Consider the following 19,813-nt stretch of genomic DNA (forward strand, 5'->3'; position numbering starts at 1 on the left):
TAACCCACAACATCTGACTTCAACGAAAGGCGTTTCCCGTGAATTAAAATCTCGACACAACAACAAAAAAGATTTTGCTAATTTTTAAAAGGTGTAAGCCCTTTAATTTTTTATACATTTAAAATCTCAAGAGAGTTTAGAAAATCAAATAGCAATTAATTAATGAAAACCAGTATCACAAGAGGGTAGTAAGTGGGGCTTTCTGGTGACAAAATATACACTTTACAGTATATTTTGTGAAGCGCTTTGAGACCTTGAAGACGTGATAAGGTGCTATATCAAATGCAAGGATTATTATTTTAAAACAAATTCATTTATTTAGTTTGAACCCATTCCCAGTGCAAGTTCTCACTTGGAGAATCAATTCGTTGCCTGCAAAAACAGTCCTTTTAAAATCACAGCTTTAGTGGTAAATTGGAATTTTCTTTATTGATCATTACCGCCAAGCTACCATTGTTATGATGAAAGCATTGACTCATACGAAAAAGAGAGTTATTTAAATATGAGCTTCAGAAATTAAATCAATCCAGTCAGTCATCCAAACATGGGGTTGGCTAATCTGACATAATACAACAGCAGCCTGGGAGCGCACACAAGTTTGTAATTTGTTGCTGTTGCTCCATACATACAATAAAAAACAGCAACAAACATTTCATCTTAAAGGCATCGTCCATTGGTGCTGTCAGAGAATGTCCTTCCCTCACACAGAGTACCACATAAAGCTTCTCATTGGAAATCACACACTTCCAAACGTCATCTCGCTGATCCCTGAAAGCAGACACAGGTATCCGGCATTTACCATAAGTAGTGGACTGAAGGACAACTGTCACTGAAACTGGCGTAAATCACAACAGACAAGAATCAGTACTTGGTCCAACAAGTCTCAGCTGCTATTTTACTCCCAATATTTTTTTTAAGAACACCTTAAATAGGGCGTGACCTTAAGAGAACCATTTGTCAAAATTATTTATAAATACTATTACCTTAATTAACCGGTTTCCTTCATTTTTTATCCATTTATCCATTATTGAAGACATTGAGGGAACCATTTTATGACTGATCCAGATAATGTCAAGGTTCAGTTGCAACAACTTGAACTCGTAGAGAAACTGCCACTTAGAATGAACATGGAGATATTGTGAGAAGATATATCACAGCAGTGTTTAGCTTTTGGGCCATTACTTCTGTCCTAACTTTACCAGTTTAATGATAATTCAGTTTTATCAGTAACCTGTTTAGGACCCATTTTGTTATCAGTATCAAAGCATTGTTCTTGCAGGTGATGAATTGATTCTTCAAGTGGGAACTTGCATTGGGTAGGGCATTTACACAGGGCCCTTCCGTACACAAATAAAATAACCCACGGAAAGATGGTTTTTGAGTTGTTTTGATGCTTTGGCCAACAGTTTTCTAATCTAATCTATTGATCAATCAAAAGAGTTATTATTCTCCCTTTCCATTTCTCGTTCCCTATAGACCTGTTGACTCAGCTTCTGGAATCCACTCTCCCCTCCTTCTATGTCCAGCAAAGCAGGAAGTGACATCGGGGCGAACTAATGACCCAGAAGTCAGTCATTTTAGTGTGAGCTGGCTGGTGTGAGGTCAGCGAGTGGGGAGCATGCCTACACGCACAGTGAATACACTGCACTTGGAATAAACGGATTTGCACTATAATGCGCTGTGTTGTAACGGGTCTTTACTGTGGTTATGTACTGTTAAGCGCTCAGAGACACTATCCCGCGTGAAGGGCGCTAAATAAGTGCATGCTGTTGGTGTATTACTGGTTTTGATCTAGTCTAGTTATTGAGATTTTGAAAAATATAAAAGCTTTATTAATAATTTTTTTTTAAAAAAATGCGAGGACTATTATTAAACCACGCTTACCCAAGGGACTGCCTCCTTTTGTGGCCCAGCAGATACAGTAATGCTGTAGAAGTTGCTGCAAAAGTTCTTTTTCATCTAAGAATTCAAGGAGTTCAATCCTATAGGAAACCAATGAGCAATGTTAGGAGGGAGACATTTAAGAGAAAATGACCGGAGTGTATTATGGTGACTAAATAGAACTTGGAGAGAGTTGAAAAGAGCACACAGTCATAGATAGTTGTTGCAGCGGTTCTGGAGATATCTAGTAACGAACTGTTAGACAATGGAAATTCGAAACATTTTTAAGTGTGGGGAATGGATATGGTCGAATAAAATTACCAAATTTGGCTAGAGATTAAAGTACAGCAAAACCAGCTAGAGCAAAACCAACTTGGTTAGTTTGACCAGCTAGAGACAAACATGTTTGACTGGGTTGTTTTTTTTCTCTGGTGGGGTCTATACATAGGGTACAAAAGTAAAGCAATAATGCTGAGTTTGTACAAATCAATCCACAACACTGGTGTATAAAGCAACTCCCTTCTTCTCAGCTCACAATATTCCAACCACGACCCAGCCACCCTAATGTGACTTCTGTACTTATAAATAACTCAATATTTTGCTCTGTAACATTGAGGCACCGGAGCACTGGGTGTCAGGGAGGTGTTAAGGCTACAAAATTAAAATAAAATTAAAACGTGGGACTGAGAAAATACCTCTGAACATCAGCTTGAGGTAAACTGTTGTAAACGTCCATCATATCTAGAGCATCTGCCTGGTCCCAGCCATTCAACAGAAAACGATCTTTCTATGGAGGAAAAAAGATGATTTCAAACACAATTTCAAAGCACAAACAAGCTCAGATTCTACACTTATAAATATGTAAATATTTAGCACCACTATTTAACTTCACCCTAAACAAGTCCACTGCAGCCCTATAAAAATGTACTTCATTGGAACATTGGTTCCCTCAGAAGGTGGATGCCCTGTGCACGGCAATGTAAAACTGTATTTTATTTATCAGCTCAGATATTCAGCACCTTGGCGTTTGCTGCATTGTCAGTCTTGAGAAAAGACATCTCAAAGGGAACCTTATAGAGATTTATATGATTTTAAATGAAACTCAAACACTAAAAGCAAAACAATACTTTTGAATGCACGAAAATAGAAGAACAAGAGAACACGCGTTTAGAAATGTAAAGGACAGGTACCACAAAGTTTATCTTTACTTAGACTGTAATTAATAAGAAATGTGGTACCAGAAAGGGTGGATGAGGCCAGAACACTTGACTCATTTAAAAGAAAAAGATTGGTGCTGTGATGGAGAGACGGTGGGGTAAGTGTTCTGGGAGGATGAGACCAAATGGGTTGAAGGACCTTCTTTATCCAAACAAATCTTGTGATCTCAGTTGGACAGGTATATTTCTGATGTTCACAGAAATCCAATTCACTGCGGATGATAGACCAGCCTGGCCAGTCAGCAACATATGGGGATTATTCTCATTCGTTTTTTGTTACCGCTGCGAGGCTAAACCCTAACGGGTAGGGTATTCCTATCTTGACAAGCAATGGCAAGCTATGTGGTTACTCCAGTAGTTACCCTAGCGCACACTCTGGGCTCCCTAAGCCTCGTCTCTCGCCAACCATCCCCTGGAACTTTCTGGAATAAGGAAACCAGAGTGCATCTCTCCCAGTAGAAAATGCATATTCCATTCAAGACGGGAAAAATTCTGTACATATATGGCATACGTGAACTTCTTTGGTTTGATCCTCTTAAGCCTGATGACAAGTATCCGCAGATGTCAGATAGACATCTGATCTAACGCAGGTTTGGCAACCTAAGCTATTAGTGCGAGCAGGTTCGGTAGGCGGACTGTTGCAAAGCAAATGACTTTCTGCCTTCCTGCCTGCACAGCGACTTCATTGGTCATGGTGAATGATGATAGTGGCTCCTTGTCTTGTTTTAGAGTTTTATTGCCCCCAACTACCTCATTATAATAGGGCTGCACCACCATTATTGTGTCTTCACCTGAACAGCATGTGATTTGATAGAGAAAATTACACATTTACTTTATAAATAATAAATAATAATCCCTGCATTTGATATAACGCCTTATCACATCTTCCAGACGTCTCAAAGCGCTTCACGGGATATACTGTAAAGTGAATTGACTGTATATTTTGTGGAACAAACAGCCAGTTTCAGAGGCTGTAGCATTCCAGGATTCTATGAATACAATTGTGGCAGAAATATATACAACCTGTGTGTCGAGCGTTTTACAGAAGTCTACCCCGGCCAGGTTACACTGCCGCCGGTGCAAATTTTCTATCATGACTTGGCCAAAACGATCCGTCATGTTTACCTGAAAAACATGATTGAGGCTGCTCACTGTTCTACAAACTTAAATAATAATAATAATCCTTGCATTTCATACAGTGTCTTATCACATCGTTGAGGAGTCTTAAAGCGCTTCAGAGAGAGAGTCACGTGTGCATCCCATTCCAGACACAGGAGCATGTCCATGTGTTGTTAACGTACACATGTGGAATTCTTAGTTTGATCTGGATACTCTTAAGTAATGTGATAAGTTTTGGCATGTGTCAGACACCCAGCTGACCCCCAAAAATACTAACTTTGACGATCCCTCTGGTTTAGTTTCCTTTCAAATTATATTAATTATTGCCATTTAGATAATACAGTGCAGCCCATTTTAATATGCTTCAATATGGTGCAACTTCAGCAATACCAGGCTGTACAGTAGGCCACAATCGGTGTGTATGGCCACTGGCTGCCATTTCACACTAAAATTGACAATTTGGTCAGTAGGTTGTCAATAACATTCATATATCGTGCTATAGTGAAGATCTATTGTATATCAGTTTATTGTTAAAAAAGATATTCCCCATTAACAATAAAGAGAGGAGTTACAAGTAACAAGAGAAACATTAAACTTGTGTGATTTACCTGCTCGTAGTTAATAAACATGCAGGTATTAAAGCTACTCGATGCCCATTTTACCAGTTCTACAGACTGCTCAAGTGTGATGTACACAAGAACACATTCTGCCATTAACAGTGTTGGTAATCTGCAAGGAAATCACAAAACAGAAATTGTTCTGTTACCATTGATATGTATTAGTAACCTGTTTTGCCAATGAAACAGATCTTTCGCACAGGTTGGTTTATATTTCATATTACATTTTGTACAAATTGTAAGTCCCTGAGCTATGCAAGTGGATTATAAATTGGATTTGACTTCGAGAACTAGTGCCGAGTGCTGACTGTGGATGTGAGTGAGTGAAACTGGTCAAACACTCAGCTGCTGAGAAAAGTTGTTTACACCCTGTGCACTGAGCCCCTCTCAATCAATGTGCATTTCTCCAGGCGTTTACAACATTCTGTGAATGCTTTTGAGTGATAAAAGTATATTTCACACTTCCATGGAGCTGGCCACCTCACCCCCTTCAATTGCAGGTCAGAGGACACAACCTGCAATTGAAGGGGAGAAATTCAGAAAAAAATCTATGGAAATTCTATTTCAGTGAACAAAGAGTGAACCTGTGGAACAGGTTACCTTAGGAGACGGTTGAAGGAGGAAATGTTGATTCCTCCAAACACAGATTAGATAGCTTTCTTTTAGGAAATAATATTATGGGATATAGTACATAGGTAGTTCAGGACATATGTCCATGCGACCTCCAGGAAGGTGAACTAGATGGACCTTGGTAATTTTTTCGTCTAGCATTTCTTATGTTCTTATGCTCCTGCACCACATATAAATGAAAATATATAAATCTTTTGAATCTTCATCAATCATTTAATTTGAATTTATGGGGAATTTTGAAATAAATAAATTGCTTTAAAATAAAAACAGTATTTTATTTGATCAAACTGCTTCTCCCTACATTGTGCATAGAAAGTGTATATTGTACATGTTGTGCATAATACTATATCATAGAATCATACAGCACAGAAAGAAGTCATTCAGCCCATCGTGTCTGTGCTGGCTCTTTGAAAAGAGCTTTTCCAAATCATTCCCACTCTCCCCCTCTCTCTCCCCATAGCCCTGCAAACTTGTCCTCCCCAAATAATTATCTACTTCTCTCTTAAAAAACTGGCTATCAACAACCAGTTAGGCAAGATTCCAGATCTAAACTAACTGTGAAAAAATTTCTCCTCCCCTGTTTCTTTTAACAATCGTTTAGTGTCAGTCTCCTCAAGTTACTGACCCACCCACAAGTTGAAATAGGTTCTCCTCGTTTACCCTATCGAAACCGCACATAATTTTGAATACTTCTATTAAATCTCCTCTTAATCCTCCCTGCTCCAAGGAGAATAACAACAACAACTTGGATTTATATAGCACCCTCCACGCCGGACAGCGTCTCTGTGCGAATAATCCTAGCTTCTCTAGCCTCTCATGATAACTGAAGTCCCTCATTCCTGGTAAATCTGCTTTGCACCCTCTCCAATGCCTTGACATCCTTCCTAAAGTGTGGGGCCCAGAACTGAACACAGTTTCTAGCTGAGGCCTAACCAGTGTTTTATAAAGGTTCATCATAACTTCCTGACTTTTGTATTCTATGCCCCTGTTTATAAAGTCTAGTATCCCATATACCTTTTCAACAGCTTTATCTACCTGCCACCTTCAAAGATTTAATTACATGAACCTCCAGGTCTCTCTGTTCTTTCACCCCTTTTAAGATTGTACCATCGGCTTATATGGCCTCTCTTCATCCTTCCTCCCAAAATGCATCACTTTGCATTTATCCACATTAAACTTCATCTGCCACGTGTCGGCCCATTTCACCAGTCAGTCTATGTCCTCTTGCAGTCTGCTACTATCCTCCTCACTGTTTACTACGTTTCCTAGCTTAGTATCATCTGCAAACTTGGAAATTGTACTCCCTATACTCAAGTCCAGGGCATTTATACAGATCAAAAACAGCAGTGGTCCCAATACTGATCCCTGGGGGCCATCACTACATACTTCCCTCCAGTCAGAAAAACAACCGTTCACCACCACTCTCTGCCTTCTGTCTCCCAGCCAGTTCTGTATCCATTCTGACACTGTCCCTTTAACACTAATAATAATAATAATAATCCTTGCATTTGATATAGCGCTTTTCACGTCGGGAGGACGTTCCAAAGCGCTTCACAGAACACACTGTAAAGTGAATTGACTGTATATTTGTGGGTGAACGCGGCAGCCAATTGCGCACAGCAATGTCCCACAAATAGTCGTAGATTGAATATGACCAATTTATTATTGTTTTTGGTTTTGGAGGGATTATTATTAGGCTCTGTGTGGAGTAAGGAAACTTGCCCAAGGTTTCGCCCTCTGCCTGGAATTGAACTCAGGTCTTTCGCTTGCAAAGCGAGTGCTCTAACCACTGAGCTACAGGACTCCACTGTGGGCTTCTATTTTGCTTACAAGTCTATTATGTGGCACTTTATCAAATGCCTTTTGAAAATCCATACAAACTACATCAACTGCACTATCTTCATCCACCCTCTCCGTTACATCATCAAAAAAACTATCAGGTTTGCCTTAAACAAACCCATGTTGGCTGTCCTTTATTAACCCATATTTTTCGAAGTGAAAATTTATTTTGTCCTGGATTATAGTCTCTAGAAGTTTCCCCACTACTGACGTTCAGCTGACTGGCCTGTAGTTCCCGGATTTATCCTTCTGCTCCTTTTTGTTTAGGGGAGTAACATTTGCAAACCTCCATACCTCTGGCACCTCCTGGTGTCCAAGGAGGATTGAAAGATTGTGGCCAGAGCCTCCGCTATTTCCACCTTTACTTCCCTCAGTAACCTAGGGTGCATCCCATCCGGACCAGGTGACTTATCTACCTTGAGCACCGACAGCCTTTTAGTACCTCCTCTCGGTTTATTCTTATCTTATCCAATTTCTCTACTGTCTCCTCCTAGTACTGTAGCATTGGCTGCATCCTCTTCATTTGTGAAGACAGATGCAAAGTACTCCTATATAAACCTTATGTTAATATTATTATACATATGTTTGCTGGTACATCTTTCTCGTTAGTAAATACTAGATCCAATTTCTGCAGACATTCAGTGTTCTCTGATGGAAATATTTAATATCAAAAAGAAAATACATTAAATACAATACACTCACTTCACATCTAAGCCATATTTCTTCAGTTTTTCCACAAATACGGGCAAGTCACGGAGATCTTGTCCAATGATGCTGTAGTGATCCGAGTCCATGTCATAACCATCTGACGTTGAGGGAAATATGTTGTTATTAAATTTAGTCATTATAAAACATAAATGCTAAATTAATTGAAAGTTTCAGCCGATCTGCCCCATTCTCTGAATTCCATCCCTGAATCCCTTTGCCTCACTCCTTCCCCTGTCTTCTTCAAGATCCATCTGAAGACTTTGGATGTGGGTTCGGTCCCCTGCCCTCCTTTGGCTCACAAACCCTCCCAAATCTGACCCCCAGCTCGGGCGCAAACCCTTGACTGTCCAGCGCCTTGGGGACATCCTCCTGATGTGAAGGGAGCTTTATAAATGCAATTCATAGTTTTAGTTATAAATGTTAATTAATTGTAGTCATGCAGGTTTTTGTTTCCCGAAAAACCACAGAGAAAATGCAACTAAGAAAGTGCATTACTGGCTGGCTGATTTTCAGCTGCATTTGAGGGCAACGGCCTTTAGACAGATTGCAGTCCAGAGCAATGTGCTGGAGGCTAAGCTGCACTCTAAGCATGCTCACACACAGGTGCAGTCATAAATGCAATGAGGTCCATTTCTGTCAATACTTTACGTGAAATCATAAACCTAGGTAGTAGCTTGTACAATGCTGTTCATGAACATATAGAGTAGCATCACCCCTCTTCTCACCTATTTTCAGGTTATTACTTGAATGGGTTTCCAGAATCGGCTTTGACAAGGGAGGCTTTGTTCTGAAAAGATAAATAATTAGACGGAATGACAGAAACACGACATTGAAGCCACGCCACAGGAATGGAGCAGCTATGGCAATGTTCTCACGTATCTCAGGCTGTGCCGTGTGGCTCAGGCGCTCTTGCTGTGTGCTGTCCATCAGTGAGGGCTCATATCTCATCCGATGGTATTTGCGGTCTCCTTGGAGCTGGCTCCAAAGTGATTTACTTAGCAACAGAATGTCAGAATCCAGTCAATCCTCTAAGGCAGTCGGGTCTGCAATTTTCCAGAAAAAGAGGCCATTTGGCCACTCCCCACTGCTCCACCATTAAGTCTTTCGCAAACTTTGGTTGTTGGGATACTGCTGGAGTTTAACCAACTAAAATCATATAGCTTTTCATTGACAGTACTGTCCGGCAAGCTTCCAACTGTTTGTCCATCTAGAACCACAGGACTCATTAAGGCTTTAGCTACTGTTATGGGCAAATAGTTTCAGATGGACCCATATCTCTCTCCTACATTGCATGATTCCCACGTCAGGCATCACACTGAATATATTTGATTGAAATAATTGAGGAAAAAAGGAACTTACTTGATTAAATGTATTTTTCTGGCAGTGATCATTGGGAAGTCAACCTCAAAATATTTTTTTGGAAGCAGATTTTCATCCTGAAAAAAAGTTATGAGCATGACATTTTTGTTGCAATTTTAATGCGAGTTTCATGTCTGGACACGATGGGTAGCGCTGACATATAGAATCATAGAGTCATACAGCACAGAAAGAGGCCATTCGGCCTATCGTGTCTGCACTGGCTCCGAAAAGAGCAATCCAACTCAATCCCACTGGCCCACTTTCCCTGCAATCTTGTCCTCCCCAAATACCCATCTACTTCTCTCTTAAACGTTGTTATTGAATTGGCTTCCACTACCCTTTCAGGTAATGCATTCCAGATCTGAACAACTCGCTGGGTGAAATTTTTTTCCTAACCTCCCCTCTGTTTCTTTAAACAACTAACTTAAATCGGTGTCCTCAGGTTACTGACCCACATGCATATGGAAACAGTTTTTCCCGGTTCAACCTATCAAATCCTCTCATGATCTTGAAAACCACTATTAAATCCCTTCTTAATCTTCTCTGCTCCAGGGAGAATAATCCTAGTTTCGCTAACCTCTCCTCATAACTAAGGTCCTTCATTCCTGGTACCATCCTGGTAAACCTCCTTTGCACCCTCTCCAATGCCCTCACATCTTTCCTAAAGTGCGGTGCCGAGAACTGAACACAGTACTCCAACTGAGGCCTCACCAGCATTTTATAAATATTCAACATAACCTCCTGACCATTGAATTCTACGCCCCTATTTATAAAACCTAGTATCCCGGATGTTTTTTTAACAGCTTTATCTGCCTGTCCTGCCACCTTCAGAGATTTGCTTATATGGATGCCGAGGTCTCTGTTCATTTTGCCCCCTTTAAGATTTTACCATCTTGCTTATACTGCTTCTCCCCATTCTTCCTACCAACAAAGCAATATAGTTTAACACAAAATAAAGAAATCCTTGCATTTGATATAACACTTTTCACGTCTTCTCGACATCTTAAAGTGCTTCACAGAATAGACTGTAAAGTGAATTGACTGTATTTTTGTGGGTGAAACGCGGCAGCCAATTGCGCACAGCAATGTCCTACAAACAGTCGTGAATTGAAAATGACCAATTTATCAATTTTTTTTTAAACCATCAGCTGCTGAGGGGAGCTAAGCCCTAGTTTAACACAATTACGAAAGGAATTGGGTGGTGATCACACTGCATGCTTTGCTAATATTACCTTGAGCCGCCAGAAAGTGGTGTCCAGACCAGCTCCGACGTTTATTACTTGACAATTACAGCTTGTTTTCTTTATAAAAGCATCCAGTAACAGATTCACTCCCTTCACACGGGCATAGTAGCCTAGAGGGAAGAACAGTAGTGATAGAAGATAAACATTAACCCTGACCTACCTTCATGGTAATATGACCAGGGACGACGGTATTTCAGTGATGAAGAGACTTGAGAGTCTGGAGCTTTCCCCTGGAGCTAAGAAAGTTAAATTGTCACCTGATCGAGGTTTTCAAGATTCTTAAGAATTATGATACGCTAAACAGTGATAGATTATTCCCACTGGTCATTGAGTCGGCAGCAAGATGATATACATTTAATACACTCAAAAAAAATTAAAAAGTGTTTTAACAAGATAAAATTAAAAATGGCAAAATTAAAAATACCTTCCAGACACAAAGGTACAAAACTGAGAAGGTATAAAGAACTCAAATAGAAAGTCTTTCTTATATACATTGTCCCATTGTCTTAGCGCCCCTCAGCAGCTGATGGTAAACAATCTGGGACTCACTCAAACCCCCAATGTTCAGTGTGTGCCTTGGGACGGCTCCTGACATGAAAGCTACCATTATAAAGGCAATTTATTGTTGTTGAGTATTAACAGGCCACTCAGCTGTAGAGGGTGTCACATTCGGCTGTGCCTATGTTTCCCCACAGAGGGCAGTGAGGAGGTACTGGGAGTAGGAAACCCAGTTGATTTTTACCTTCCTCACACAGGGAATTTGGGTTCCTAATGTAGCTCGGCTGAGGACGGCAAATGCAGCAAAAACTAGGACTTGAATCAGCGAACTCTTGGTCTGTAAGCCCCACCATCATCAGAAGGGGTGCCGAAGGGGAAGGAAGTGCTATATATATATATTTTTTAAAAATTAAACAAAGCTTCTGGGAAAATGGCGGAACAGCTGAGACCTGTTGCAGCACATTGTTGCCATGTGGGAGCTCCAGGACTCTTCCCTTGTACTGGACAACCATGTGAGCAGGAAGTGGCCCCGGCTGCTGGAGCTCAAGCTCAGGGTTTCTGAGTTTGAGGAGAGGCTGGTGTCACCGTATGCGTACAGGAAGCTGAAACCTTTATGGATCGTATGTTTCAGGAGGTGGTCACCCCATAGCCACAGAGAGTTCAGGAGAAGAGTGAGTGGGTGACCACCCAGCATGGTAGGAAGCAGAGACAGGCAGTGCAGAAATCCCCCAGGACACTAAGCAGTGTCTGTACTGAATACTGGTTAGGGTAACGACACCTCGGGGGAGGGCAATCTTAGGCAAATCCATGGCACAGTGGGACAAACAACTGTACGGGGGTCACAGAGAAGTGTAGCAATGCTATTGTCGTTGAGATTCAACAGTCAGGGGGATAGACAGGAGTTTCTGCAACTGCAGACATGAGTCTCACATGGCGTGTTGCCTCCCTGGTGCCAGGGTGGAGGATATCACAGAACGGGTGCAGAAAATTCTGCAGGGGGAAGGAGAGTAGCCAGAAGTCGTGGTCCATACTGGAACCAATGACGTACAGACAGAGTTTCAGGAGCTCAGGAGGAGACTAAAGAGCAGGACCTCAAAGGTGGTAATCACTGGATTACTGCCAGTGCCATGTGCGTGTGTAGGAATAGCAAGATAAAGTAGGTTTAATGTGTGGCTGGAGAAATGGTGCAGCCTTCAGATTCCTGGGGCATTGGGACCAGTTCTGGGGCATGAGGGACCTGTAAAAGGTGGATGGGCTGCATCTGAACAGGGCTTGGACCAATGTCCTTGCAGGGAGGTTAGCTAGTGCTGTAGGGGAGGGTGTCACTAATTTAGTCGGGGGGGGGGGGGTGGAAAAAGGATATAACATCAGAGAGGGGAAACAAGGAACATAGAGGAATGGGAGAGACCAATAACTTTGGAATAAAGAGTAGTCCAGAAAGAGGAGGGACCAAACAGGGGAGAAATGCAAAACCGAGGCAGGCTTGGAGTGCATGGGCGTGAATGCACAGAGTGTGACAAATAAGGTTGGTGAGCTGCAGGTGCAAGCTGCCACATGGGGTTATGATGTAGCGGCAATAACAGAGACCTGGCTCAAAATAAGGGCAGGAATGAGAGCTTAGCATTCCTGACTACAATGTATTCAGGAGGGTTAGGGAAAGAAAAAAGAGGAGGGGATGGGGGCAGTATTGATCAAAGATACTGTTATAGCCCTGGAAAGGAATGATGTGATAGAAGGTTCAAAAACAGAATGAGGAAGGAAGCAGTGCTGGATCTAGTTCTGAGGAATGAAGTAGGGCAGGTTTCAGTGGGAGAGCATCTGAATAACAGTGATCACAACATCATTAGGTGTACAGTATTTATGGAAAGGGACAAGGAGCAATCAAAGGTGAAGATATTCAATTGGAAGAGGCTAATTTCAGTGAGCTGAAGAGGGATCTGGGCCAGGTGAATGGGAAACAAAGATTGATGTGTAAAACGGTAAACAAGTAATGTGAGGCCTTCAAGCAGGAGATAGTTAGGGTACAGATCAAACACATTCCCACAAGGGGGAAAAGGTGGGGCATCCAAAATTAGAGGATAACTAACGAAACTGGGATGCAAATGAAACAGAAAAAGGAGGCTTATGATAAATGTCAAATTCAAAATACATTAGAGAATCAAGCAGAATACAAAAAGTGCAGAGAACTGAGAAAAGTAATGAGGGGCAAAGAGAGTGTATGAGAAAAGATTAGCAAGTAACTTAAAAGGAACCCTGAAGTCTTCTGGCTGGGAGACAGAAAGCAGAGGGTAGTGGTGAATGGTTGTTTTTCAGACTGGAAGGAAGTATACAGTGGTGTCCCCCAGAGGTTGGTATTATGTCCATTGCTTTTTTTAATAGAATCATGCAATTATACAGCATATAAGAAGGCCATTCGGCCCATCGTGCCTGTGCCAGCTCTTTGAAAGATCTATCCAAATTAACCCCACTCCCCCGCTCTCTCACCATCGCCTTGCAAATTTGTCCTCCCAAATATCTATCCACTCCTCTCTTGAAAGTTGTTATTGAATTTGCTTCCACCACCATTTCAGGCAGTGCATTCCACATCTGATCAACTCACTGTGTGAAACAATTCCACTAGCAGGTGGGTCAGTAATCAGGGCACATAAATTTACGATAATTGGGAAAAGAACCAGAGGGGAGATAAGGAGGCTTTTTCTTAAAATAAACACAGAGAGTTGTTACGGTCTAGAATGCACTGCCTGAAAGGCTGGTGGGAACAGATTCAATAACAACTTTCAAAGGGAATTAGATAGGAACTTGAAAAGGAAAAATTTGCAGGGGTATGGGGAAAGAGCAGGTGCGTGGGACTGATTGGGCAGCTCTTCCAAAGACCGACATAGGCACGATGGGCCGAATGGCCTCCTTCTGTGCTGTAATTTATGATTCTATCGGGGCTGTGCCAAGCAAACCAGGTTTAATAAAAGCCAACTGTATTTCAAATACATTTTCACCAGGCAATGTGCTTCCTAGCCCCCTGTGGCTCACTCAGTATAGATCTCACTGCGATAACTCTGATGGTTACAAAATGTAATGGACGAAAACTGCTTTAAGGTGAGTGCATTTGTCACTGTTGTGTGACCAATGGAAAATCTTGCTCTCACTTGTGCAAAGGGCATCATCACAGCATCAATTATTGCCTTTTGAGAAATACAAGGGGTGAAAAGAAAAAGAGGGAACTATATAAAAAAGATCTGAAAGTAACACACCAAATGCTGGACTTACCTCGGCTGATTTCAGGTGCTTTCCTTTCTGATGGCTGCCTGATAAAATGCTGAATATAGGGATCCTTCCAGTAGCCCTTACTCACTGCAAACCTGACAAGCAATAGACACCATCAAAAACACTGAGAGACGGTGGTTTTCAAATCCACATAAGCAGCGTTTAATATCGCAACCTAATTATGTTTTGTCTTTCAAAAGCACACTACTTAAAAGAAGGAACACTGAGATTAGAAGGTAATGGTGTAATCATGTAACATGTACACATAGAAACACAGAGGGATTTTGGCTGTTTATAACAATGATATTCCTTACATTTGATATAGTGCCTCACCACATCTTCGAGATATCTCAAAACGCTTCACAGATTATACTGTAAAGTTAATTGACTGTATATTTTGTGGACAGAACGCGGCAGCCAATTGCAGTGTCCCACAAACAGTCATGGATTCAGTGACTAAATCATTAGTTTTAAAAAATGTGGAGTGAGGACACTTGCCTAACGTTTCACCCTGGCCGGGAATCAAACCTGGATCTTGTCGCTTGTGAAGCGAGTGCTCAAACCATGAAGCTACAGAACTCCACATTTCCCCACCCTGCTCCTCAGCTCTGCCAGCACACTGGTACCTTTTGCACACTGTGGCATCATCACAAGTAGAACGCACTGCTTCATCCGAAGAATCATCCGACACAGTGATTAAGTGTTTGGTCGCCATCCAGTTACTGCAAGATGCGAAAATACACTGTCAGCATTTCTGAGAAATTATATTTTTCCCTCGAAACAACTCTTGAGAAGTAAGGCGCTGACTGATAAATAATCCATGCATTAATTATAGCAGCTTATCATGTCATTTGAAAGATCTCAAAGGGTGTGCCACAGGATTTACTGTAAAGTGTTGTGACTGTGTGTGGTTTTAGGCAAATGTGGCAGCCAATATGCGAACAGTAATGTCCCACAGCAGCCATGAGGAAGTGACCAATTGTATCCGAGGGGATTATCGGCCAGGAAACCGGGAGAGACTCTTGTCAAACATAACTGGCAGTTCAGGATCTCAGTTTTAACATCTCTGACAATGAGAGATACTCATTCTCTCTCTCACACACACTCTCTCTCTCACGCGCTCTCACACGGGTGCGCGCTCACACCCTCACCCACACACCCGCCCACGTACACCCTCACCCGCCCACGCACCCACCCTCCCTCACTCCCCCTCTCATACACACACACTCCCCCCCCACCTCTCACACCCACACTCCCCCCCTCTCACACAAACACACTCCCTCACACACACACACCCCCTCACACACACACCCCCTTCACACACACCTCCTCACACCCCCCCCTCACACACAACCCCCTCACACACACCTCCTCACACACCCCCCCTCACACACACCCCCTTCACACAGCCCCCTCACACACACCTCCTCACACACCCCCCACCCCCACACCCCCTCACACCCCCCCCTCACACCCCCCACACCCCCCTCACACCCCCCTCACACACCCCTCACACCCCCCCTCCTCACACCCCCCCCCCCTCACACCCCCCCTCACACCCCCCTCACACACCCCCCCCTCACACCCCCCCCCCTCCCCCTCACACCCCCCACACCCCCCTCACACACCCCCACCCCTCACACACACCCCCTCACACCCCCCCTCACACACCCCCTCACACACACCCCCCTCACACACCCCCCCCCTCACACCCCCCCCCCCTCACACACACCCCCCCCTCACACACACCCCCACACCCCCCTCACACCCCCCCTCACACACCCCCCCTCACACACCCCCCCCTCACACCCCCCCCCCCCCCCTCACACACCCCCCCTCCCTCACACCCCCCACACCCCCTCACACACCCCCCCCTCACACCCCCACCCCCCTCACACACCCCCCCCCTCACACACCCCCTCACACCCCCCCTCACACCCCCCTCACACACCCCCTCACACACACCCCTCACACCCCCTCACACACACCCCCCCCCCTCACACACCACACCCCCTCACACCCCCCCCTCACACACCCCCCTCACACACACCCCCCTCACACCCCCCCTCACACCCCTCACCCCCCACACCCCCTCACACACACCCCCCTCCCTCACACCCCCCACACCCCCCTCACACACACCCCCCACACCCCCCTCACACACACCCCCCCTCACACACACCCCCCTCACACAGACACACGCACCACACACTCAGCTGTTACAGGACTCAGTGAGAGGGCCCTCCACCCACGTGACACATCCTGTCGCTGCACAGCGCCGCAGCCGCAGAGGACACGAGCAGCTGATTGGTCCGCCCGCGCGCTCCCGTCCCGCCCCTCGACAACGTCATAGAGACGCCTTGTCACTCAAACAGAAGACTGCGCATGCGCCCAGCCCGGCCCTGGCTGACCACGTGAGCGCAAAGCGATTCACTCTCTGATGCGAATAAAAACATATTGTGATGGAGCCCCACAGATCTGTGCTACTGTTGGCGGGAAAGGATGTGAATTGCTCCCAAATATAAAGCAGGCGAAGGGTTTACGGCGCTATAACAACAACAACAACAACAAGATTCCATTTATAAAGCGCCTTTCACGTCAGGAGGACGTCCCAAGGCGCTGCACAGTTGGGTCATGACCCGAGCAGGGGGGAAATGGTCAGGGTGAGGGGAGGGAAGGGAGGGAGCGAGGAGGGGGAAATGGTCAGGGTGAGGGGAGGGAGGGAGGGAGCGAGGAGGGGGGAAATGGTCAGGGTGAGGGAGGGGAGGGAGCGAGGAGGGGGAAATGGTCAGGGTGAGGGGAGGGAAGGGAGGGAGCGAGGAGGGGGAAATGGTCAGGGTGAGGGGAGGGAAGGGAGGGAGCGAGGAGGGGGGAAATGGTCAGGGTGAGGGGAGGGAAGGGAGGGAGCAAGGAGGGGGGAAATGGTCAGGGTAAGGGGAGGGAAGGGGAGGGGAGCGAGGAGGAGGAAGAGAGTCGAGAGGGGAGCTGAAGGCTCGGTCAAAGAGAAAGGTTTTGAGACCGGCCTTGAAGGAGGAAAGGGAGGAAGCGGCGAAGGCACTGGGGGATGGAGTTCCAGAGCCTGGGGGCTGAGAGGCTGAAGGCCCGACCACCGATGGTAGGGCGGTTGGGGCGGGGGACGTGGAGCAGACCGGAGCCAGAGGAACGGAGGGTACGGGCAGGTAGGTAGGGGGATAGTAGGTTGGAGAGGTAGGAGGGAGCAAGGCCGTGAATGGCCTTGTAGGTGAGGATGAGGATCTTGAAATCAATCCTCTGTATCAATCCTATAATTAGGAGGGCAAGTTTGCAGGGCTGTTGGGAGAGAGCGGGGGAGCGGCATTGATTTGGAAAAGCTCTTTTGAAAGAGCGGACGCCGACAGGATTGGCCGAATGGCCTCCTTCTGTGCTGTATAAATTCTAAGGGCGATGTGTGTGCCCGATCAAACTCCTGATTTTCCTTCCTGCTTCCCTCGCGGCATTCATTTCACATGTTTTTACAGTGTTGCTTGTTTTCCCGCCCTGGCACCTCTGCAACCGGCTTACTCCCCAACACCCCACCCACCTGCTGCCTTCGCTTGACTGGCTCAGGCCTCCTACGGGTCCCTCGTGCTCTCTGTTCCACCATTGGTGGCCATTGCCTTCAACCACTACGGCCTAAAACTATGGAACGCTATTCCTCTATCCCTCCACCTTACCCATCTTCAGATCGCGCCTGAAGACGTTCCTCTTCAACCATGCCTATGATTGTTAGAATGGAACGGTCTATCCCTGGAGGATGCATCCTGTTTACCTAATTCTGGAAAGTATTAGGCACAGAGCCGAGGCTTGGCAACCCACACTGTGGGTTAAGGTAACTGCTGGAGTTTAACCAGCTGAACCCATATAGCTTGCCATTGAGAGCACTCTTTGAAGATAGGAACAGGAGTAGGCCATTCAGCCCCTCAAGCCTGTCTCACCATTCTATTAGATCATGGCTGATGTATACCTAAATAATAATAATCCTTGTATTTGATATAACAACAGCAAATTACATTTGTATAATGCCTTTCATATCAGGAGGACGTCCCAAGACAGTCAGGGATCTTCACTCGAGCTGGTGGTTGGGATCAAGAGGGTGGGGAGGGTAGGGTGACTGAAGGCATGGTCAAAGAGGAGGGTCTTGAAGGAGGCAACAGAGGGGGCGAGGTGGAGGGACTGTGCTTTGGAGTTCCAGAGGGTGGGGTTCCCATCACACAGAGGATACAGTTCAAGATCCTGATCCTCACCTTTAAAGCACTCCATGGTCTTGCTCCCCCCTACCTCTCCAACCTCCTAACCTCCTACCATCCTGTTCGCTCCCTCCGCTCAGCGGGCTCCGGCCTGCTTCACGTGCTCCTTCTTGCTCGCCCTACTATTGTCGGGTGGACCTTCTGCCACTCTGCACCCACCCTCTGGAACTCCATCCCGCAGTCCCTCTATCTCGCCCCCTCCAAGACTCACCTTAAGACCCTCCTCTTTGACCGTGCTTTATCTCTGTCTGTAATTTTGTTGTTGCTGGGGGCAGTGAGGCTGAAGGCCCGCCCACCTTACCACATCTTTGAGACATCCCATAATAACATAAGAAATGCAAGACGAGAAAAGACCAAGGTCCATCTAGTTCGCCTTCCACCTTCCTAGCGGTCGCATGGACATATGTCCCCAACACCCCATGTACTATATCCCATAATGCTATTTCCTAAAAGAAATAGGACTTTGTGGACACTCTGTATAGGGTGTTATAAAGCAGAACTGGCAAGCTTTCCCGCTGCTTGTCCAGCTAGGACCACCCTACCCATTAGGGCTTTGGCTGCATGGGTTAACCGGAGCTGAGTGGGATGACTACCTGGCCCCCAGTGACCGGTCAGCCCTTCCAGGCTGGGCCATCATCAGCCGTGCCCTGGAATATTACGGACCCGCTTGGCTCAGGAACTACAACTGGACCGTATATATGCACATACTTTAGCACAAAGGTACACATGCAATACTGTAGTAACTGTGTTACCGAGGTTATCTGCGCTGGACTTTGCTGCCGATGACGATCCTGCGGTACAATGGCCTGGGATCACCAGCTTCTCTCTGTCAGTCAGTCAGTCAGTCAGAGGCTGCCTCCCCCCCCCCACTCTGGTCAGCCACGCATGTGCAGTCACTTCGTGCTACTCCTTGGGTGGGGGAAGAGTTAGGGAGGAAGGAGTTGCAGAGGGTTGACTGAAGGCGAGTGACTGTACAACCGTCTCTGCGGAAAGAGACTTACACAGTGTCTGTCTGTCTGCAGGGAGGGAACGGCAGGTTATCTCAGGGCCGTGGAGGGGCTGGAGAGGGGGGGCGGGGAGGGGGGGGGGGGGCAGAGGCGTTTGTAAGTAAAATATCTGCGAGAATAGGAAGTGTGAGAGAGGAAGAGAGTGAGAGAAGGAGAGAGGAGAGTGAG

General features: G+C 45.3%; 1 protein-coding gene across 4 annotated transcripts; it reads right to left on the reverse strand.

The window, feature by feature from the left end:
- Window positions 1-294: 294 nt before the first annotated feature.
- On the reverse strand, window positions 295-19,499 carry lcmt1 (leucine carboxyl methyltransferase 1). 4 transcript variants are annotated; one of them, XR_487884.2, is made up of 13 exons: window positions 19,391-19,499; window positions 15,000-15,095; window positions 14,377-14,468; window positions 10,603-10,724; window positions 9,371-9,447; window positions 8,737-8,798; window positions 8,006-8,108; window positions 4,826-4,946; window positions 4,122-4,223; window positions 2,577-2,668; window positions 1,885-1,982; window positions 984-1,115; window positions 295-768 (listed from the first exon to the last, which is right to left on the reverse strand). XR_487884.2 is itself a non-coding variant. In XM_007893518.2 (12 exons), the coding sequence occupies exons 2-12, from the start codon at window positions 15,086-15,088 to the stop codon at window positions 737-739; spliced, it is 990 nt and encodes a 329-aa protein (XP_007891709.1). In that variant the 5' UTR covers window positions 15,089-15,095; window positions 16,579-16,688; the 3' UTR covers window positions 295-736. The 4 variants fall into 4 exon arrangements, 1 of the variants encoding a protein (XP_007891709.1); XR_487886.2 differs by lacking the exon at window positions 19,391-19,499 and adding an exon at window positions 16,579-16,692 and having other exon boundaries at window positions 984-1,109; XR_487883.2 differs by lacking the exon at window positions 19,391-19,499 and adding an exon at window positions 16,579-16,692.
- Window positions 19,500-19,813: the final 314 nt, after the last annotated feature.

This window comes from Callorhinchus milii, unplaced genomic scaffold (genome assembly GCF_018977255.1).
Source record: "Callorhinchus milii isolate IMCB2004 unplaced genomic scaffold, IMCB_Cmil_1.0 Scaffold16, whole genome shotgun sequence".
In the NCBI taxonomy this organism is placed as follows: Eukaryota; Metazoa; Chordata; class Chondrichthyes; order Chimaeriformes; family Callorhinchidae; genus Callorhinchus; species Callorhinchus milii.